Source organism: Pleurodeles waltl, chromosome 12 (genome assembly GCF_031143425.1).
Source record: "Pleurodeles waltl isolate 20211129_DDA chromosome 12, aPleWal1.hap1.20221129, whole genome shotgun sequence".
Lineage (NCBI taxonomy): Eukaryota > Metazoa > Chordata > Amphibia > Caudata > Salamandridae > Pleurodeles > Pleurodeles waltl.
In genome coordinates, this window is record NC_090451.1 from 668,386,718 (window position 1) to 668,410,083 (window position 23,366).

Consider the following 23,366-nt stretch of genomic DNA (forward strand, 5'->3'; position numbering starts at 1 on the left):
TACCGTACATGCTTGCTGAACTTGTTTTTTCTCCCATAGGATACCATTGCAGAACTAAGCAATTGCACATTTCCACTTTAAGAGAAAATAATTCCTATTCAAAAACTTACTTACCGGAACAATTTTCCTCTGATGCCTAAACATATATAAATATACATGCTATTTTTAGAAATTGGTGTGGATCTCATTCTTGAGTTGTGTGTCTCCTTAACTATTGTGTGTATTTGTAGATGTCTTACACCCCTCGGTGTTAAGCCTAAGGCTGCTCGAACACACTGCCCCTTAGTAGAGCACTTAAGGTTTGCATAGCAACCCCTGTCCACTTTCCGGGGAAACCCTGGACCCTTTAAACGTTATTAGCATACCACATAAAGGGCCAACATCCTACAGCTATTGCCCTCATTACCAGTGCTGCTCTAAATTCAAGTCTTGTGCAAACAGTGTTTGTGTCCATGTTGAAATCATGAGTTTCATGCAGGTTGTGCTTGCACTCATGGTATTGTTCATGCAAAAGTCACTACTGGAGACTCTCGGTACTTGCCCCCGGCATCTGGATCACCATCCTATCTGATATCAGGTTTGCCCCTTGTTATTCCATATTTAGGAAACTCTTGTGGCTTTTTAGACTAGCCTATGACTAAATAATATGCTGCATGCAACGCTTCTGTTACCCTAGCGCCATGAGTGCGCTCTAAAAATAAGCGTAACATAATAGATAATTGCAGAAAGTTGGGAAGGCATAACTGGTGAAAAATTGAACTACTGTATAGTAAAACCAGCCATAAGTGGATCTCTGCACATTAGTCCCAGTTTCCAATGGAAAAGGTGAGAATTGGACGCAGAACCACTATAGGAAAATATGCTGCTGTTAAGTAACAGTATTTCCTTTGGTCGTTTTGTAGTTTCAGTTTAACCACCAGCTTTCTAATGAAGATTGTCTACATTTTTCATTTCTAAGTTTCACAAGCCTTTGAGCACTACATGCAGATTACTGGTTTACATTTTGATGATTGCAGCACAAACCTTTTATCCAACAGGAGACCTTATCTACTGACTGTGAAACTTGTGAAATACAAGTTTTTGAACCACAAATAAACAGCCATTTTAATTTCTTCCCTTATATAGCCAGTTTTAAAGGATAAACTTTGAGATCTATGTCTATCTGATCAGGGTTAATCACTGTTCTGTGCCTTTCTTTTTCAGGTGCTGGCAAGAAATACAAAGTGAAATTTGACAACAAAGGGAAAAGCCTCCTGTCTGGGAATCACATCGCCTATGACTATCACCCCTTTCCTGAGAAGCTCTTTGTAGGTAGCCGAGTCGTAGCCAAGTACAAAGATGGAAATCAAATGTGGCTCTATGCTGGTGTGGTGGCTGAGCCACCAAGCATCAAAAATAAAATGAGGTATTGGAAACTTGCGCCCATGCTCCCTTCTCAGTGAGTGTGGCAATATCTGTTGGCCTGCACATGATGTTTCCATGTATCTTCTTTTACCCCCTGCTTTTCACAATTCTTTTATAAGCTAGCAGGATTTGGACTGGTAAGCAAACCTTCCCCTCCTGATGTTTCTGCTGATAAATCCCATGTAATGAATGCAGCAGCGTTGATGGTAGGCATAACTTGTTTGCCCGGGTTGCAAATTGATGAGGCACACCAAACTCATCATGCGGTCTCTGTGTTACTTATTTAGTACATGTTTGAGGGAAGCTAGCCCTGCTGATAAAACTGTACCTTTTTCTGTAATTTTGAAGTTTGAAGGGCTGAGGCTCATCTGTACCTATTATCTGTGGGTGGGAAGCATACACTCCGACCACTTGATCTATATGCTTTACGTGCAACTTCTCTTTTGTGTGCTCCAATTATGTTACCAGTATGTACAGTTTTAAAGGCTTAGCAATATTACTGCACTGACATATGTTTTATTTTACTACACAGGTTCCTTGTTTTCTTTGATGACGGCTACGCTTCCTACGTCATTCAGTCAGAACTTTATCCAGTCTGCAGACCTTGTGAGTTGCATCATGTGTAACTGCTTACTCTGGCTTTGATCACATGTAAGGTTATTTGCAAATGTAGCATTTTGCATGGACTGTTTGTTTCAAGTGATATCCATGCTGACTTCTAATAGAGCGCCAATGGGATGGTGGTTGTAATGTTTATTGGGTTGTTTTGTGATCAGCTGTGAAATATGATTTCTTGGATATGCAAGCGCGCCTTAATTTTCCTGGCTTTGTGGATTCTTCTTGGTGTTCTCTTGAACGATTGGTATACTGGAGGTCAACAGGTGAAAACCTTTGTGAGCCTCAGGTGCTTGGCATGGTGGAAGCCCCTTATGCCCTGTTGCCATTGTTACAGTTTGGTAATCTTTTAAGTTAAAAGTTTCCTTAAAGCCATTAGGCTTAGGTTACTGTATCTTCTGAAATTGCGGATTAAACAGGTGTCACACATTCAGAGGGGAACTGAAGTGGAGTCACTTCTTAAAAACAGAAATGTGGAAAATAATGAGTGCCTCTCTCGGTTTGTTGTGACTGATATATTCTTGAGTCTTTTAGCTGTAACTGCTGCCTTTCAAATTCGAATTTCCGGACTCCCTAACTTTCATTGGTCTTGCATGGTTTCCAGGAGATAGATAGTTGGACAACCTTGCTTCCTGCCATTGTGGTTTTTCTCCATTTCATTTGTGTGGCTTAATCCACTTGACAGCTTTCTTGCTTGAACAATTCTGGATTTAAAAGTGCTGCTCTGCTCTGAGCTATTTAGTAAAGGTCATTGCTGTATTTCTGTTTCTGGTGTTAAAGTAACTCTAGTTCTCGGCATGGTTTCTTGTTATTGCCTTGGTTTTGTGTCCGGCTTGCATGAGTCATGGTAGTAATATCTATTTCCTGATCTGTTCTGCACTATTATTAGTTTGGCCCATTTACTTCTTATGACTCAATAACCTATTCCATGTTTCTTTCTCTATATTGTGGTTCTCATTTCTGCAATTCAATACTCTGGCCTATTTTTCTCAACGATAAGTGCAATTTGTCTTTCACATCTGTGCTCCGACCATTCCTGATTTTGATGGAGAAGTTCCTTTTGTGCAGTGGCTCAGTCCTCACTCTGCTCTGTGCAATTCTGTCTTCTTGTGGGCTGAAGACTGTGCCGTCCTGAATTTGAAAGCCTTTATCAGTGCAGAAATGTGTAGAGTGAGTTCTTCCTGTTCTGACGCCAGTTCGCCACTCCTCCGCTCTAGCCTGCCTCCAAGCTCTAATTCACACCCGATATCCGTGGTGATCTCATTCCCTCCGGGGTGCCTTTTTCTTTAAATGGCCTGCCAGTTTAGACCTATATGAAGGTAAATTTGCTTTTTACCACTTTTCTATTATATATTTTTACCTGATTGGTAGAACTTTGAATAAAGGTACTACCTAATGTGAATGTGCCATCTTTGAACCTCTGTGCATTTTATGTCATTTTCACTGACATCCTTTGAAACTGTTCTGTTTCAGGAGTCTATTATCATCCTTTCTATGTTCCTGAGTGTCTCTCTAGACACTGTCTGTTGTATTAATAATATTTCCATTGTTTATTTTTTTTCTTAGCTGTGTTTGGTTACCTTTTTTCCTTTTTTTCTTCCAGTGTAGCATGTTGCTCCTACAAGTAACTTATATTGTAGGCTTGAAAGCATTTTAGGTGTTTTTTTTTTTTTTTTTTTTAACTTTCCTCACTCATAGTCAAGAATATGAGAGGGATGGAATGGATAACTGGACCCAGCAAGTATTCTAAAATCATTAGGTTTAAGAATCACGGTTTTGAAGTCGAACTTTAGGTTTTCTATTCAGTTTTTGAATTTTCAACTTCATGTGAGCGGATATTTCTAAAATACACAAAATCAAGAACAAGGTAAAAATACCATTCTAAATGTGAAAAAAAAATCCAGTTTAATTTCTCAAAAGCTCTTCTTTTTTTTTTTTTTTTTTACATTGTTCGATCTATTCTTCTGTTTCAGTCCATAGTATTTTTCAAACCTCCTTTGAATACGTGTCTGTGGCAAGTCCTAGATTTGAAGATGTGCATGCACACTGTTTTGACATGACGGTTGATTTCCCCCAGGCAAGCATCTCTGCTTGAGTCCCCGTTGATGACCTCTCTTTGATGTTTATTGCTGGCAAATTCATATGTTCCGATGAAGTCACTTCCCTCTTTGTTTTACTTCGGCTGTTGATGTGTCACAATGCTTTCTTGATGCTCTGGCTTTATGACTTTACTGTTGCTTGGAAACCATGAAAACAGCAGCTCAGCACAAATCTGCCAAAGCTCAGTAGGAGCCACTGTGAGTCAAAAGATTGCAGAGCTCTACTGGCGCTTCCTTTCTAAAGCAATAATTGTTTTTGTGGCAAATTTCAATGCTTTTGGTGCAGCTTGTCATTTCATCTGTTGTGCTATTTTTCTCAACGATTTGTAAATATGTTGGGCATCTGCCCAAAGAAGCGCCCCTTTCTTCCACTGAGTAGGGAGCACGAGCAGGTCTGGATGAAAAGATGGTCTGCTCATGGAGGTGAGTCCTACAGTGGCGTTGGGCATGCCTGCCAACTAAGTAAGTTCCACCACTGCAATGGAAATTATAATCACTGAGGGAAAAGAGCTTAGAGGGCCTTCACTCATCACAGACTGTTTCCAGAAACCGTGATCAGTAACCAAGTACTTCTTGTTGTCATGTTCCCTTGGGCTGTTCAACAGTGAGCTCTATGGCTCAGTGTCATTGACCTGATTAATAGAACTCCAACAAGAAAGTCAGATTTTTCTCACCAAAATATTTTATTGCCAGAATGAAGGTTTATTTAAAGTACTTCGTAGACCAATGAGTTAGTAGCGGAGAACTGCTTGTCTAACCAGTAGAAACACGTAAGCAACAGCAGACAAACAGGCATAGAGTTACCCTTGGGGTCCTGCAACAGAGATTCTCTTGGCACATATGCCATCTGTCCATGGATTTTTATATACCACACAGCATGTATACACATTTCTTACTTATTTAAAAGGGACCTATTTGGTGCTGTAAATGATTCTTTAGCACCTTTTCATTCACAAGCCCCTGTTGCTCTTGTCAGACTGGACCCAGGAGCTCTGGGCTCTTGGAACTAGCCAGAAGCCCGTTAAGGGAGGGTACATAGATTTAAAGTAATGCAGTTGGTCCAGACGATATCTAGTTAAATACATGTCCTTTGATCGTTCTGTTATCTACAGCTTAGTAAGAGCTCAGACAAAGCTGAGCGATTCTATGTTAAGGATAATGGCTTGCTCAGCCAATGGTTTGGATTTTGTTTTCGTCAGAAATGTTTTACCTGGATCGTCAGCCCTGCTTTGTCAACTGTCAGTTCTATGTGCTTGCGCTTTGTTTTTATACAAAATTTCAATATTGTTATTTATTTTTTACTATTCTCTCCGAGGCCGTGCCAAAGTATTGATACAAGTGGATCCATCATTTACTCTTCCGTTTTAATGTATAGTGGATGATACCAGCTGTTTTGGATTGTAAAAGGTTAAATCACTGCCTTACTATGGATCTCTTCACAAGTATCATTAGGTCTGAAATGGTGCATGTGGTGAAAATAAAGATGATTTTTGCTTGTTAGACTAACGTCATGGTAGGAGGAAGTAGTGTTGAAAGATTTTGCTGCAGATCTTTTCAGTGCAACCACCCCTTCCGCCACCTTTACACCCACCACTGCTTTTGACTTGCAGGCAGCCATTTCTGTTAACCAAAGAGATTGGCCTAATCAGATATTTTGTTGATCCTACAGCAGATCATTGTAGGAAAGTGTCAATTTTTGACATGGTCAACCTCACTTTTTGCCTGGTAAATGATGGAATTTTGAATGAAAGTGCACTGGGTTCCTTCAAACCAGGTTCTCAGTGCCAGATCTCTTTCCCTAAACCTATGCAATTGTTCCTCAAGTAGCAATATGTAAAGAAATAGCTCCCTGTTGCAGTTACCCCCCACTTTTTGCCTGATACTGATGCTGACTTGACTGAGAAGTGTGCTGGGACACTGCTAACCAGGCCCCAGCACCAGTGTTCCTTCACCTAAAATGTACCATTGTATCCACAATTGGCACACCCTGGCATTCAGATAAGTCCCTTGTAACTGGTACTTCTAGTACCAAGGGCCCTGATGCCAAGGAAGGTCTCTAAGGGCTGCAGCATGTCTTATGCCACCCTAGAGACCCCTCACTCAGCACAGACACACTGCTTACAAGCCTGTGTGTGCTAGTGAGAACAAAATGAGTAAGTCGACATGGCACTCCCCTCAGGGTGCCATGCCAGCCTCTCACTGCCTATGCAGTATAGGTAAGACACCCCTCTAGCAGGCCTTACAGCCCTAAGGCAGGGTGCACTATACCATAGGTGAGGGTACCAGTGCATGAGCACTGTGCCCCTACAGTGTCTAAACAAAACCTTAGACATTGTAAGTGCAGGGTAGCCATAAGAGTATATGGTCTGGGAGTCTGTTTTACACGAACTCCACAGCACCATAATGGCTACACTGAAAACTGGGAAGTTTGGTATCAAACTTCTCAGCACAATAAATGCACACTGAAGCCAGTGTACATTTTATTGTAAAATACACCCCAGAGGGCACCTTAGAGGTGCCCCCTGAAACTTAACCGACTATCTGTGTAGGCTGACTAGTTTTAGCAGCCTGCCACAAACCGAGACATGTTGCTGGCCCCATGGGGAGAGTGCCTTTGTCACTCTGAGGCCAGTAACAAAGCCTGCACTGGGTGGAGATGCTAACACCTCCCCCAGGCAGGAATTGTCACACCTGGCGGTGAGCCTCAAAGGCTCACCTCCTTTGTGCCAACCCAGCAGGACACTCCAGCTAGTGGAGTTGCCCGCCCCCTCCGGCCAGGCCCCACTTTTGGCGGCAAGGCCGGAGAAAATAATGAGAAAAACAAGGAGGAGTCACTGGCCAGTCAGGACAGCCCCTAAGGTGTCCTGAGCTGAAGTGACTCTAACTTTTAGAAATCCTCCATCTTGCAGATGGAGGATTCCCCCAATAGGGTTAGGATTGTGACCCCCTCCCCTTGGGAGGAGGCACAAAGAGGGTGTACCCACCCTCAGGGCTAGTAGCCATTGGCTACTAACCCCCCAGACCTAAACACGCCCTTAAATTTAGTATTTAAGGGCTACCCTGAACCCTAGAAAATTAGATTCCTGCAACTACAAGAAGAAGGACTGCCTAGCTGAAAACCCCTGCAGAGGAAGACCAGAAGACGACAACTGCCTTGGCTCCAGAAACTCACCGGCCTGTCTCCTGCCTTCCAAAGATCCTGCTCCAGCGACGCCTTCCAAAGGGACCAGCGACCTCAACATCCTCTGAGGACTGCCCCTGCTTCGAAAAGACAAGAAACTCCCGAGGACAGCGGACCTGCTCCAAGAAAGGCTGCAACTTTGTTTCCAGCAGCCTTGAAAGAACCCTGCAAGCTCCCCGCAAGAAGCGTGAGACTTGCAACACTGCACCCGGCGACCCCGACTCGGCTGGTGGAGATCCGACGCCTCAGGAGGGACCCCAGGACTACTCTGATACTGTGAGTACCAAAACCTGTCCCTCCTGAGCCCCCACAGCGCCGCCTGCAGAGGGAATCCCGAGGCTTCCCCTGACCGCGACTCTTTGAACCTAAAGTCCCGACGCCTGGGAGAGACCCTGCACCCGCAGCCCCCAGGACCTGAAGGACCGGACTTTCACTGGAGAAGTGACCCCCAGGAGTCCCTCTCCCTTGCCCAAGTGGAGGTTTCCCCGAGGAATCCCCCCCTTGCCTGCCTGCAGCGCTGAAGAGATCCCGAGATCTCTCATAGACTAACATTGAAAACCCGACGCTTGTTTCTACACTGCACCCGGCCGCCCCCGCGCTGCTGAGGGTGAAATTTCTGTGTGGACTTGTGTCCCCCCCGGTGCCCTACAAAACCCCCCTGGTCTGCCCCCCGAAGACGCGGGTACTTACCTGCAAGCAGACCGGAACCGGGGCACCCCCTTCTCTCCATTCTAGCCTATGTGTTTTGGGCACCACTTTGAACTCTGCACCTGACCGGCCCTGCGCTGCTGGTGTGGTGACTTTGGGGTTGCTCTGAACCCCCAACGGTGGGCTACCTTGGACTAAGAACTAAGCCCTGTAAGTGTCTTACTTACCTGGTTAACCTAACCAATACTTACCTCCCCTAGGAACTGTGAAAATTGCACTAAGTGTCCACTTTTAAAACAGCTATTTGTCAATAACTTGAAAAGTATACATGCAATTTTGATGATTTGAAGTTCCTAAAGTACTTACCTGCAATACCTTTCGAATGAGATATTACATGTAGAATTTGAACCTGTGGTTCTTAAAATAAACTAAGAAAAGATATTTTTCTATACAAAAACCTATTGGCTGGATTTGTCTCTGAGTGTGTGTACCTCATTTATTGTCTATGTGTATGTACAACAAATGCTTAACACTACTCCTTGGATAAGCCTACTGCTCGACCACACTACCACAAAATAGAGCATTAGTATTATCTATTTTTACCACTATTTTACCTCTAAGGGGAACCCTTGGACTCTGTGCATACTATTCCTTACTTTGAAATAGCACATACAGAGCCAACTTCCTACATTGGTGGATCAGCGGTGGGGTACAAGACTTTGCATTTGCTGGACTACTCAGCCAATACCTGATCACACGACAAATTCCAAAATTGTCATTAGAAATTGATTTTTGCAATTTGAAAAGTTTTCTAAATTCTTAAAAGACCTGCTAGGGCCTTGTGTTAGATCCTGTTTAGCATTTCTTTTAGAGTTTAAAAGTTTGTAAAAGTTTGAATTAGATTCTAGAACCAGTTGTAGATTCTTAAAAAGTATTCCAACTTTTAGAAGCAAAATGTCTAGCACAGATGTGACTGTGGTGGAACTCGACACCACACCTTACCTCCATCTTAAGATGAGGGAGCTAAGGTCACTCTGTAAAATAAAGAAAATAACAATGGGCCCCAAACCTACCAAAATACAGCTCCAGGAGCTTTTGGCAGAGTTTGAAAAGGCCAACCCCTCTGAGGGTAGCAACTCAGAGGAAGAGGATAGTGACTTGGAGGAAAATTCCCCCCTACCAGTCCTATCTAGGGAGAACAGGGTCCCTCAAACCCTGACTCCAAAAATAATAGTCAGAGATGCTGGTTCCCTCACAGGAGAGACCAACACCTCTGAAATCACTGAGGATAACTCCAGTGAAGATGACCCCCTGTTAGCCAGGATGGTCAAAAGATTGGCTTTGGAAAAGCAGCTCCTAGCCATAGAAAGGGAAAGAAAAGAGATGGGCCTAGGTCCCATCAATGGTGGCAGCAACTTAAATAGGGTCAGAGATTCTCCTGACATCCTAAAAATCCCCAAAGGGATTGTAACAAAATATGAAGATGGTGATGACATCACCAAATGGTTCACAGCTTTTGAGAGGGCTTGTGTAACCAGAAAAGTGAACAGATCTCACTGGGGTGCTCTCCTTTGGGAAATGTTCACTGGAAAGTGTAGGGATAGACTCCTCACACTCTCTGGAAAAGATGCAGAATCTTATGACCTCATGAAGGGTACCCTGATTGAGGGCTTTGGATTCTCCACTGAGGAGTATAGAATTAGATTCAGGGGGGCTCAAAAATCCTCGAGCCAGACCTGGGTTGATTTTGTAGACTACTCAGTAAAAACACTGGATGGTTGGTTAACTGGAAATGAAGTGTGTGACTATGTTGGGCTTTATAATTTGTTTATGAAAGAACACATTTTAAGTAACTGCTTCAATGAAAAGTTGCATCAGTATCTGGTAGACCTAGGTCCAATTTCTCCCCAAGAATTGGGAAAGAAGGCAGACCACTGGGTTAAGACTAGGGTAACCAAAACTTCCACTGGGGGTGACCAAAAGAAAGGGGTTACAAAAACTCCCCAGGAGAAAGTGGGTGACACTAGAGACAAAGAAAAAGAGTCCTCTGTAGGCCCCCAAAAACCAGAACAGGTGGGTGGGCCCCAAGACACAACCCAAAACAAAGGTGGGTACCAGGGTAAGAACTGGGATGCCACTAAGGCATGGTGCCACAACTGTAAACAGTCTGGGCACCACACCAAGGACACTTCTTGTCCCAAAAACAAACCACAGAACAAAATTCCAGGGGTAACCAGTGTAGCCATGGGAGATGACTCCTCAGATGAGGAGGTCTTCCTAGCCTTCAACTGGAAACAGGGCCCAACAGGTGAGTTGGAGATTCCAGAGGGAAGTAGACACTTCCACCACCTACTGGTGAATGGAATCCCAACCACTGCCCTGAGAGACACTTGTGCCAGTCACACTATTGTGCATGACAGGCTAGTGCTCTCAAACCAGTACATCCCAGGTGAGACTGCCAGGGTAAGAGTTAGCCTAGACAGGGTCACTAAGAGGCCCGTGGCTTTAGTGCCCATAGAAGTGGGTGGCACTCTTAGCTGGAGAAGGGTAGTAGTCAGTACAGACCTCCCCCTTGATTGTCTCCTTGGAAATGACTACCCAGAGGTTAGTCAGAGCTCAAGAGAGGAACTGGTCCAGTGCCAGTCCTCTCCCAAGGATTCTGGAAGTCCTGCCTCTGCAGTAAATGCAAGCAGGCCCCAGAAGAAGAAGAAAAGAAAACAGAGTAGGAAGGGTGGACAACCTTTAGCCAAGGTTACAGCAAGCCAAGGAGATTCTGCTCCAGTAGGGGAGAACTCCAAAAATGGCCCTGATAAAGTCCAACCTGACCCACAAGAAGTCCTGGCTAGTCAGGCAACTGTTAAACCTGAGTGGGTGGCTCCTCAGCTAACAGAAGAAAGAGTGGAAGAAGGGTGTTTACTACAAGATGTGGTAACCCCCCACTCCAATACAGCAGACAGGCAACCTGAACCCAAAGAAGCCTGTAACTTAGCCCCTTCCCTTTTAGGTGAAGAGCTAAAGGTGTGGTTCTGGGCACTGACAGCTGTCAGTGGCCTCTGCTGGGTGTTAGCCTTTGTGGCTGCACTATCCTTGGCATGGTGGTCAGACCCCATGCCAAATAGCAAGTTAGGCCCCCTGACCCTGTTGGTCATGGTGGGGTTACTCCAGCTCTGGGTAACCTCTTTGGGTAAGCTAGGGATGACCCTGGCTAAGATAAGATTAGCAGAGGTGGATACCTCTAAACCCAAAATAAAAAGAATGGGTGGAGACATTGAAGAAGCAGACAAGAGGCAATTCAGACTAGGTCCTATCACTGTGGAAGTGGGTCAGTTCCCCAAAGGGAATGACCTGAACAGAAGGATGTAAGGCAGAGTAGGCCCTGCAACTAACCAGCCTATTTCTCCTACTCTTCCTCGCCTGACAGACTAGGAAGACTCTCCCAGCTTGGGCTGAGTCTCCTGGCCTGTGGGCTGGGGGGGGCTTGTGTAAAGAAATGGCTCCCTGTTGCAGTTACCCCCCACTTTTTGCCTGATACTGATGCTGACTTGACTGAGAAGTGTGCTGGGACCCTGCTAACCAGGCCCCAGCACCAGTGTTCCTTCACCTAAAATGTACCATTGTATCCACAATTGGCACACCCTGGCATTCAGATAAGTCCCTTGTAACTGGTACTTCTAGTACCAAGGGCCCTGATGCCAAGGAAGGTCTCTAAGGGCTGCAGCATGTCTTATGCCACCCTAGAGACCCCTCACTCAGCACAGACACACTGCTTACAAGCCTGTGTGTGCTAGTGAGAACAAAATGAGTAAGTCGACATGGCACTCCCCTCAGGGTGCCATGCCAGCCTCTCACTGCCTATGCAGTATAGGTAAGACACCCCTCTAGCAGGCCTTACAGCCCTAAGGCAGGGTGCACTATACCATAGGTGAGGGTACCAGTGCATGAGCACTGTGCCCCTACAGTGTCTAAACAAAACCTTAGACATTGTAAGTGCAGGGTAGCCATAAGAGTATATGGTCTGGGAGTCTGTTTTACACGAACTCCACAGCACCATAATGGCTACACTGAAAACTGGGAAGTTTGGTATCAAACTTCTCAGCACAATAAATGCACACTGAAGCCAGTGTACATTTTATTGTAAAATACACCCCAGAGGGCACCTTAGAGGTGCCCCCTGAAACTTAACCGACTATCTGTGTAGGCTGACTAGTTTTAGCAGCCTGCCACAAACCGAGACATGTTGCTGGCCCCATGGGGAGAGTGCCTTTGTCACTCTGAGGCCAGTAACAAAGCCTGCACTGGGTGGAGATGCTAACACCTCCCCCAGGCAGGAATTGTCACACCTGGCGGTGAGCCTCAAAGGCTCACCTCCTTTGTGCCAACCCAGCAGGACACTCCAGCTAGTGGAGTTGCCCGCCCCCTCCGGCCAGGCCCCACTTTTGGCGGCAAGGCCGGAGAAAATAATGAGAAAAACAAGGAGGAGTCACTGGCCAGTCAGGACAGCCCCTAAGGTGTCCTGAGCTGAAGTGACTCTAACTTTTAGAAATCCTCCATCTTGCAGATGGAGGATTCCCCCAATAGGGTTAGGATTGTGACCCCCTCCCCTTGGGAGGAGGCACAAAGAGGGTGTACCCACCCTCAGGGCTAGTAGCCATTGGCTACTAACCCCCCAGACCTAAACACGCCCTTAAATTTAGTATTTAAGGGCTACCCTGAACCCTAGAAAATTAGATTCCTGCAACTACAAGAAGAAGGACTGCCTAGCTGAAAACCCCTGCAGAGGAAGACCAGAAGACGACAACTGCCTTGGCTCCAGAAACTCACCGGCCTGTCTCCTGCCTTCCAAAGATCCTGCTCCAGCGACGCCTTCCAAAGGGACCAGCGACCTCGACATCCTCTGAGGACTGCCCCTGCTTCGAAAAGACAAGAAACTCCCGAGGACAGCGGACCTGCTCCAAGAAAGGCTGCAACTTTGTTTCCAGCAGCCTTGAAAGAACCCTGCAAGCTCCCCGCAAGAAGCGTGAGACTTGCAACACTGCACCCGGCGACCCCGACTCGGCTGGTGGAGATCCGACGCCTCAGGAGGGACCCCAGGACTACTCTGATACTGTGAGTACCAAAACCTGTCCCTCCTGAGCCCCCACAGCGCCGCCTGCAGAGGGAATCCCGAGGCTTCCCCTGACCGCGACTCTTTGAACCTAAAGTCCCGACGCCTGGGAGAGACCCTGCACCCGCAGCCCCCAGGACCTGAAGGACCGGACTTTCACTGGAGAAGTGACCCCCAGGAGTCCCTCTCCCTTGCCCAAGTGGAGGTTTCCCCGAGGAATCCCCCCCTTGCCTGCCTGCAGCGCTGAAGAGATCCCGAGATCTCTCATAGACTAACATTGAAAACCCGACGCTTGTTTCTACACTGCACCCGGCCGCCCCCGCGCTGCTGAGGGTGAAATTTCTGTGTGGACTTGTGTCCCCCCCGGTGCCCTACAAAACCCCCCTGGTCTGCCCCCCGAAGACGCGGGTACTTACCTGCAAGCAGACCGGAACCGGGGCACCCCCTTCTCTCCATTCTAGCCTATGTGTTTTGGGCACCACTTTGAACTCTGCACCTGACCGGCCCTGCGCTGCTGGTGTGGTGACTTTGGGGTTGCTCTGAACCCCCAACGGTGGGCTACCTTGGACTAAGAACTAAGCCCTGTAAGTGTCTTACTTACCTGGTTAACCTAACCAATACTTACCTCCCCTAGGAACTGTGAAAATTGCACTAAGTGTCCACTTTTAAAACAGCTATTTGTCAATAACTTGAAAAGTATACATGCAATTTTGATGATTTGAAGTTCCTAAAGTACTTACCTGCAATACCTTTCGAATGAGATATTACATGTAGAATTTGAACCTGTGGTTCTTAAAATAAACTAAGAAAAGATATTTTTCTATACAAAAACCTATTGGCTGGATTTGTCTCTGAGTGTGTGTACCTCATTTATTGTCTATGTGTATGTACAACAAATGCTTAACACTACTCCTTGGATAAGCCTACTGCTCGACCACACTACCACAAAATAGAGCATTAGTATTATCTATTTTTACCACTATTTTACCTCTAAGGGGAACCCTTGGACTCTGTGCATGCTATTCCTTACTTTGAAATAGCACATACAGAGCCAACTTCCTACACAATACCTTTGGTCCCCCTGTAAGCCCCTAGTAAACGATACCTCTGGTACCTATGGCATGGGTAACAAAGCGGGTCATCAAGGGCTGCTACATGTATTGTGCCACCCTCAGGGGCCCTCACCTAGCACATGCAGACTGCCATTGCAGGCTGTGTGTCTTGGTGCAGCTAAAAGTGAAAACAAGACCTGGCACACTGCCTGTGTGCCATGTCCCCTAACACTGTATGCAGTATATGCAAGTCATCCCTACGGCAGGCCTTACAGCCCTAAGGCAGGGTGCATTATATTGCATGTGAGGGCATATCTGCTACATCAGATAAACCTCAATTTGTCTTTGTCAATTCTTAGACATAGTGAGTGAACAGGGAAACCATTTTAAGTACATGTTCTGGACACTGGTCCCTACGACTTCTCCAACTACATGGTGGATTCACTGAACATAGGGATGTTTGGTACAAACTTCTTGTATTAATAAGCTCTCACTGATTCCAGTGATGGATTTATTGATACATGCAACCAGAGGGCACCTTAGAGGTACCCCATGAAAACCTACCATCTACCCGTGTGCTGGCTGACTAGTTCTAACTAGCCTTTCACCACCAGAGAGGATTCTGACCCCCAGAATTTTGAGAGCCTTTGCTCTCGGGCGGACAAAATCAAAGCCTGCCCCAACAGGATGACCTGGGGCTTAAAAGATGCCCACCCCCCTTGATATGTAGACCTGGCTTCCCTCATAGGAGAGGAGTCAACCCCCTGTCCCAGGGCCCATTCGGCACCTGAAAGGTGGGAAAATTAGTAGTCAAAGAGGCGTGCCTACCCCTCAGGTCAGTCCCACCCCTAAGGTGAGCTGCTTGATGTGGACACAACTTTTAAAAGTCTGCCATCTTGCTGATGGCAGAATTAGGAATTCTGTGACAGGGTTATACCCACTTCCCGCAGGGAGTGGTTGTATAGGGGCTGTAGTGCCCCCAGGGGTACATAGCCCATTGGCTACTACCATACATTCCCTGAAATGCCCTAAATTCAGTATTAGACTAATACTCCAGAGACGCAAAAGCGAGAACTGAATACTGGTGACAGACTTGGCGTCCACCCTGCCAACCTGCCTGCCAACTTCAACAATCGTGCTAAAGTCACCTCGTCCTCCAGCTGTGGAAATTTCCAAAAGCCCTGGAAGACTGCCAGCCTTCTCCCAAGCAACAGTAAACACCCGTGGCGTAGTGGAGCTGCTCCCTACATCCTTGCAGGCACCCAAAAACCTCTGAAGAGGATTCTGGACCGCAAAAACTGCCACCGCACAGCACCACTGCACCCGGACCTCCTAGCCAATGTTGAAGTAGGCCAGTGGTATCAACCTGGTCCCCAGCCTCCCCAGAGATAAAGTCCATTGTGGGTTTCACCACTGCGTCCTTCACTCCGACGCCTGCAGTCTCCTTGCCCTGTACTTACCTTAAGTCCAGGAAATTGGTCATGTAAGACGCTGTACTATGCCTGAATGCGGTACTTGTTTTTCTCTCAATAGGAAAACCTTGCTGCTTCTGAAAAATGCACCAAGTGTCGACTTTTGAAAACTGAAATTATTTTTTTGTGCAAAATGTACTTACCTGATCATATTGATTCTGGTCCCTAAACATATATAAAGATACTTGTTATTTTTGTAAATTGGTGTGGATCTCCTTTTTGAGCTGTATGTCTCATTTAGTGACTGAGTGTTTATTTGCAGATGTCTAACACTCTTCTCTGATCAGCTGCTCGACCACACTACCCCTAAAAGAGCACCTTGGGATTGCTAGAGCAAGCCCAGTCCACTAGGAAGGGAATCCCTGAAATCTTTGCACGGTATACCACATTTTGATATACCATATAAAGAGCCAGCTTCCTACAACCAAGGGTTAGCGACATTCAATTAGTTAAGACTACTGTTCCCATGCTAAAAGTTGTGATGCATCATTCAAAACATTTATTAAGTTATTTGTGAGCAGAGGCCGAGCATTCAGTCCCCTTCCCTAAAGAAGAAAGGAAATAAAAGTATTTTGTTCAAAGATAAGCAGACTTTTCAAAATGCTATCCGAAGCCCTAGAAACACTAATGGTTTATTTCACCAGTCTGTAGGATAGAGTTTTTTCTACACCTGAGCAGTTATGTACATGGTACACCAGGTCAGTGGTAATCATTGGTAAAAGCCCTACATTGAAACTGTTTTCTAGACTTCGACACAAAAACACAGGTACATAGGCTAGTGATTCAGAATCTTCAGCTGATTACAACTCTACATCAATGTGCTTATCCCATGCATTAGTATTAGAAAGGCAGGCGAGGGAGGGTCAGAGCATACTAGTGTACTTATGATGCTTTTCGAAAAATGGTTATCTGCCTCAAGTACGTATTACATGTATTATAAGGCTGCATAGTAGCGTGCTACTGACCCTAAAGAGCGTCAGTGCTCCGTCAGGAGTAGTAAGCACTATATAAATACAATTATAATAATGTGTTTTTAAATGTGATGTATGACTTGAAGGGTGGCAGCAGCTGCCTAATGTTGCCTCATACTATTTATATGAGGGGGATTTATAGGGAGGTGTACCTTGCTCCCTTTTTGGTGATTATATATCCAGTCTCACTTTTTCTTTTCCTTTCCTTGAGAAGTGAGGAAGGCTTGGGAAGACATTGAGGATGTTTCCTGCCGTGATTTCATCGAAGAATATATCACTGCGTATCCAAACCGACCAATGGTGTTACTCAAAAACAATCAGCTCATCAAAACTGAGTGGGAGGGAACATGGTGGAAATCCAAAGTTGAGGAAGTAGACGGCAGCCTTGTCAAAATCCTCTTCCTGGTATGTATTGCAATCAAAATATGAAATTGTTTTCAACACTGCTGCTCTTGTAGTACTAAGGCTATTGCACCTTATTTTATAGAAATTTACTAATTTGGATACTTTATTCTGAAGCTTAGCAAAAATGTAGGGATGAAGGCATTCTCAATTGCTTTTTTTTTTTTTTTTTTTTTTTTTTTTTAACTAGTCTGTCCTGCCTTTGAATAATTCTGGACAGTTTGTTGTGTTTTACCCCAGTGAACTCCACAATCGTGCGAGTCACTGAAGGTCCTCCCTTTTATTGTTTTTGCTGTCATCTGTTCAGGACACTCTTGATTTAAGTAGGTACTTGGCCACCTTAAGCAAGGCTGTGCGGTGACTCCGACAGTAATGATAGCATTATCTTAAGTGATAAAGGCCTTTTACCTGTAAAATATCATGCCAGTCCTCCCCCAAATGGAATCCACTGCCTTCACTGCGTCTTGATACGCGCATAAATTCTTTTTCTGGTGTTTATGTTCATGGGCTTTAATATTGTGAATTTACTTGTGTCCCTTAACTGCTGTTCCTCACATGTTTGTGTTGCAGAAGATGCTGCTATTTGTGCCAACAGTGTCCATCGCAGACAATACAACCCTTTTGCTCACTCTCCACTGTCCTTCTTTTCAAATCCGAGTACGTGACAAGTGGAGAAGATAAATGTCCCACCTTCTTTGACTTTGTCCAAGTTTCCCAGCTAGAATAAAAAAACACCTTTCCATGTTTTCTGGACCTCACATATTGCAGAGGCTTTCTAGATAGCTAAGTACACATTGCAACTGAGCTAGCTAAAACCAGTATCATTGTCAACACTAGACTGGAACCCAGCAAATTTGGTCAGCAATTGTAAAAACAATGCTCCTTCAGGGTCCGAGGAGCATTTGAACTTTGAAAACTGACTACTGCTTAATTTGGTCAAGCATGCAGACTTGGTCATGAGATGTGTCTAAGTATTGACCCTAACAACCAATAAGGGGTGTATCTTGAGTGGTTACCCTAGAGGCTTTTATAACCATAAAAGGAAGGAAGACCGATCAGGAGCATTAGTGGACCCTCTGTGTTTTTGCCGTTCTCCAGCCAGACTGAACCTAATGCTTGGAAGTCTGCAGTCACTTTGGTGTGCAACCTAAAAAGAGAAAGATGACTTGCTTGCATGATGAGCCTGAGTGCTCCTGACCAGAGAACAGACCTGTTCAGGGGGAGAAGGACCTGGTCCCATTTGAGGCTAAGGAACATCACGAGGACAGCTGAGGAACTCGTACTTCCCAATAGCCATAAAGTCACCTCAGCTCAGCTGCCTTGGTGAAACAAGAGTGACTTCCGGTTTGAAGAGTTGTGAGACTGAGCCCTGTAATTGGCCCCAATTCCTTAATGTGCCCTTATGGCCCCTATATCTATCTCACTTAAGTGGGCTAGGAGATAGTTTGCCTTCAGTGCCATGGTATAACCCTAGTACGTCTACCTGAAAATGGAAGAAATTGTCCTGTCATTCTAGCATTTGTGTGGTATGAGATATTGGCGATTAAAGCATCAGTTACAACTAACCCAGATGAGACTAGTTCCTAATGGCAAATGGGGTAGCATGGTACTTTTGTGGGGGCCCTCTTTTCCTGTTTTCAGTGGCTGCACCTTCCCACTGTTAAATCCTGGTCCTGAATGCTGGTAAACAAACCATATGAGCTTTCCACTACAAGACATCCTATTTAAGTTAACTTGACTTTTGATTCCAGACTGCAGTGCTCCTCTTATCCCAGCACAGTGACTGGATACAATGTCACCTAGGTTGTCATATGCATCAGCGAAGGCTTTCCTCCTCGTACATTGATCATAGGACTCAATATTAGTCACAAATCCAGCTCCAAGAGCAAGATGTCTGTAAAAAGCTTTTACAGTTCAATCTCTGGTCCAAAAACTGCAAGGCTAGGAAGGTTCCTTTGCATATTGTATTTTTAAATGTAACATTTTACTTGTTAATAAATTACTTTTTTATAGAGTAAAACACTGATTAGACATTTCCATTATTAATCTCATCAGCTGTGTTATACTTTATTTAATATGTATGTGACCAAATTCTGGTGTTAGTCTTAATTTCCCTCCTTCACTAATCTGAGAGTGTCAAGTACCAAAAGGGAGTCACTTTGCTTTCCAGCTTGGAGTGCAATAATGTTGTGATCCTTAAATAGTAATATCTAGAATCTGTGACTGACCCGAACCCTAAGAGGATATTGCATGTCAGGGGTGTGGAATTTAATAAAATATCTACTTGTACATGTGACAGGTTGCTTTCTAAATATACTTGTCCTTCAAAAAAATCTACTTGTCCCTTTGGTGACACATAGTGCGGCGACAAATTATGGCAGCAGTCTCATTATGTAAGAGTTCTGATGATAGCCTCTCCGATCAGGCAAGGGCTAATACTATTGTAGGACTTGGATACTTGCAATTCCAAACCCTACTTGTAGGAGGCTGGACTGGCTTGTAGTGAGTACCAAGGGGTACTTGCACCTTGCACCAGGCCCAGTTATCCCTTATTAGTGTATAGGGTGTCTAGCAGCTTAGGCTGATAGATAATGGTAGCTTAGCAGAGCAGCTTAGGCTGAACTAGGAGACGTGTGAAGCTACTACAGTACCACCTAGTGTCATATGCACAATATCATAAGAAAACACAATACACAGTTATACTAAAAATAAAGGTACTTTATTTTTATGACAATATGCCAAAGTATCTTAGAGTGTACCCTCAGTGAGAGGATAGGAAATATACACAAGATATATATACACAATAGCAAAAATATGCAGTATAGTCTTAGAAAACAGTGCAAACAATGTATAGTTACAATAGGATGCAATGGGGAAACATAGGGATAGGGGCAACACAAACCATATACTCCAAAAGTGGAATGCGAACCACGAATGGACCCCAAACCTATGTGACCTTGTAGAGGGTCGCTGGGACTATTAGAAAATAGTGAGAGTTAGAAAAATAACCCTCCCCAAGACCCTGAAAAGTGAGTGCAAAGTGCACTAAAGTTCCCCTAAGGACAAAGTAGTCGTGTTAGAGGAATAATGCAGGAAAGACACAAACCAGCAATGCAACAACTGTGGATTTCCAATCTAGGGTACCTGTGGAACAAGGGGACCAAGTCCAAAAGTCACAAGCAAGTCGGAGATGGGCAGATGCCCAGGAAATGCCAGCTGCGGGTGCAAAGAAGCTTCTACTGGACAGAAGAAGCTGAGGTTTCTGCAGGAACGAAAAGGGCTAGAGACTTCCCCTTTTGTGGACGGATCCCTCTTGCCTTGGAGAGTCGTGCAGAAGTGTTTTCCCGCCGAAAGGACGCCAACAAGCCTTGCTAGTCGCAAATCGTGCGTTTGGCGTTTTTGGACGCTGCCGGGGCCCAGGAGGGACCAGGAGGTCGCAAATTGGACCTGAAGAGAGAGGGGACGTCGAGCAAGACAAAGAGCCCTCACTGAAGCAGGTAGCACCCGGAGAAGTGCCAGAAACAGGCACTACGAGGATGCGTGAAACGGTGCTCGCCGAAGTTGCACAAAGGGGTCCCACGTCGCCGGAGACCAACTTAGAAAGTCGTGCAATGCAGGTTAGAGTGCCGTGGACCCAGGCTTGGCTGTGCACAAAGGATTTCCGCCGGAAGTGCACAGGGGCCGGAGTAGCTGCAAAGTCGCGGTTCCCAGCAATGCAGCCCAGCGAGGTGAGGCAAGGACTTACCTCCACCAAACTTGGACTGAAGAGTCACTGGACTGTGGGGGTCACTTGGACAGAGTCGCTGGATTCGAGGGACCTCGCTCGTCGTGCTGAGAGGAGACCCAAGGGACCGGTGATGCAGCTTTTTGGTGCCTGCGGTTGCAGGGGGAAGATTCCGTCGACCCACGGGAGATTTCTTCGGAGCTTCTGGTGCAGAGAGGAGGCAGGCTACCCCCACAGCATGCACAAGCAGGAAAACAGTCGAGAAGGCGGCAGGATCAGCGTTACAGAGTTGCAGTAGTCGTCTTTGCTACTATGTTGCAGGTTTGCAGGCTTCCAGCGCGGTCAGCGGTCGATTCCTTATCAGAAGGTGAAGAGAGAGATGCAGAGGAACTCGGATGAGCTCTTGCATTCGTTATCTAAAGTTTCCCCAGAGACAGAGACCCTAAATAGCCAGAAAAGAGGGTTTGGCTACCTAGGAGAGAGGATAGGCTACTAACACCTGAAGGAGCCTATCAGCAGGAGTCTCTGACGTCACCTGGTGGCACTGGCCACTCAGAGCAGTCCAGTGTGCCAGCAGCACCTCTGTTTCCAAGATGGCAGAGGTCTGGAGCACACTGGAGGAGCTCTGGACACCTCCCAGGGGAGGTGCAGGTCAGGGGAGTGGTCACTCCCCTTTCCTTTGTCCAGTTTCGCGCCAGAGCAGGGGCTAAGGGGTCCCTGAACCGGTGTAGACTGGCTTATGCAGAATTGGGCACATCTGTGCCCAAGAAAGCATTTCCAGAGGCTGGGGGAGGCTACTCCTCCCCTGCCTTCACACCATTTTCCAAAGGGAGAGGGTGTCACACCCTCTCTCAGAGGAAGTTCTTTGTTCTGCCATCCTGGGCCAGGCCTGGCTGGACCCCAGGAGGGCAGATGCCTGTCTGAGGGGTAGGCAGCAGCAGCAGCTGCAGTGAAACCCCAGGAAGGGCAGTTTGGCAGTACCAGGGTCTGTGCTACAGACCACTGGGATCATGGGATTGTGCCAACTATGCCAGGATGGCATAGAGGGGGCAATTCCATGATCATAGACATGTTACATGGCCATATTCGGAGTTACCATTGTGAAGCTACATATAGGTAGTGACCTATATGTAGTGCACGCGTGTAATGGTGTCCCCGCACTCACAAAGTTCAGGGAATTGGCTCTGAACAATGTGGGGGCACCTTGGCTAGTGCCAGGGTGCCCTCACACTAAGTAACTTTGCACCTAACCTTTACCAGGTAAAGGTTAGACATATAGGTGACTTATAAGTTACTTAAGTGCAGTGTAAAATGGCTGTGAAATAACGTGGACGTTATTTCACTCAGGCTGCAGTGGCGGGCCTGTGTAAGAATTGTCAGAGCTCCCTATGGGTGGCAAAAGAAATGCTGCAGCCCATAGGGATCTCCTGGAACCCCAATACCCTGGGTACCTCAGTACCATATACTAGGGAATTATAAGGGTGTTCCAGTAAGCCAATGTAAATTGGTAAAAATGGTCACTAGCCTGTTAGTGACAATTTGAAAGTAATGAGAGAGCATAACCACTGAGGTTCTGGTTAGCAGAGCCTCAGTGAGACAGTTAGGCACCACACAGGGAACATATACATGCACACCTATGAGCACTGGGGCCCTGTGTGACAGGGTCCCAGTGACACATACATATAGGCCACAAACCTATGAGCACTGAGGCCTGGCTATCAGGATCCCAGTGAGACAGTGAAAACAGTGACAAACACCCTGACATACACTCACAAACAGGCCAAAAGTGGGGGTAACAAGGCTAGAAAGAGGCTACCTTCTCACACTACTATAGCAATTTCCTTATTTTGCTGTCTATTCGCAGATCTATGTCCTGGGACTGGAGGAAGCAGCAAGCAATAGTTCCAAGGCTGGAATGCCTTTGAGTCTGCAAGCCTACTAACTTGCATGTTTTAAGGATGTTCACTAGCTCTTCTCTAATCTTTTCCCATACTGAGAAAGGTTGGAAATTTACTTCTGACAGTAGCAGAAGTAGAAGCTCTTCCAGGATTGTGAAAAAAAGTGCTTGGTGTCAATGTGAACTTGTAAATGCTGAATAGATTTTCGCATGAGCAAATGTACACATACATATTTGCTCATGCTAAAATACAGTTCACAAATATTTTCTAGGAGAACGATTTCCTGCTTTACTTCTGTTCTTGTGAACTCATGAAAGCCACTAATTCAAAGACATATAGCATGGGTGCACTTTTGCGACTTTCTGTAAGACTTGGGTCCCTAATTAGATCTGGTATTGACCAAGACATTTTTATTATTAAAATTTTATTTTTCTCTCTCTCTATATGCTGTCTTTACTGTGAGTGATCGCATTCTGCTGTTCTGCAAGGAGCATATTGGCACACAATGTAGTTTTGTTCAGTGCCAGGAACTACTGTGGCAATCAGAGGTGTAATGAAACTGGAGGGAGCCCCTCTGCAAAGAACATGGAGGGGCTCCCCCCACCAGACTCACACAGGGCAGGTGCTGTGCTGAGGGGGTGTCCCTTGGAGGGCCCTCCGCACAGCTGGGGCTGTGGGACCTTTGTTACACTACTGGTGGCAATGTGTGCTTTTTGAGACCCAAAAACTTTTTTTGCTTTTTGCCAGTGTTTGTTACAATAGCGAGGGCTTGACAGCTCCAACAACAATAAAGTGT

At 45.7% G+C, this 23,366-nt stretch overlaps 1 protein-coding gene across 4 annotated transcripts in view; it reads left to right on the plus strand.

Moving 5' to 3' along the window:
• SETDB1 (SET domain bifurcated histone lysine methyltransferase 1) overlaps positions 1 to 23,366 on the plus strand; it is a 162,301-nt gene that overhangs the window by 41,150 nt on the left and 97,785 nt on the right. For all 4 annotated transcript variants that reach the window (XM_069218530.1, XM_069218528.1, XM_069218529.1 and 1 more), the window contains exons 7-9: positions 1,204 to 1,405; positions 1,937 to 2,010; positions 16,761 to 16,951. In XM_069218530.1, the coding sequence (XP_069074631.1) occupies positions 1,204 to 1,405; positions 1,937 to 2,010; positions 16,761 to 16,951 (467 nt within the window). The remainder of the gene's footprint in view (positions 1 to 1,203; positions 1,406 to 1,936; positions 2,011 to 16,760; positions 16,952 to 23,366) is intronic.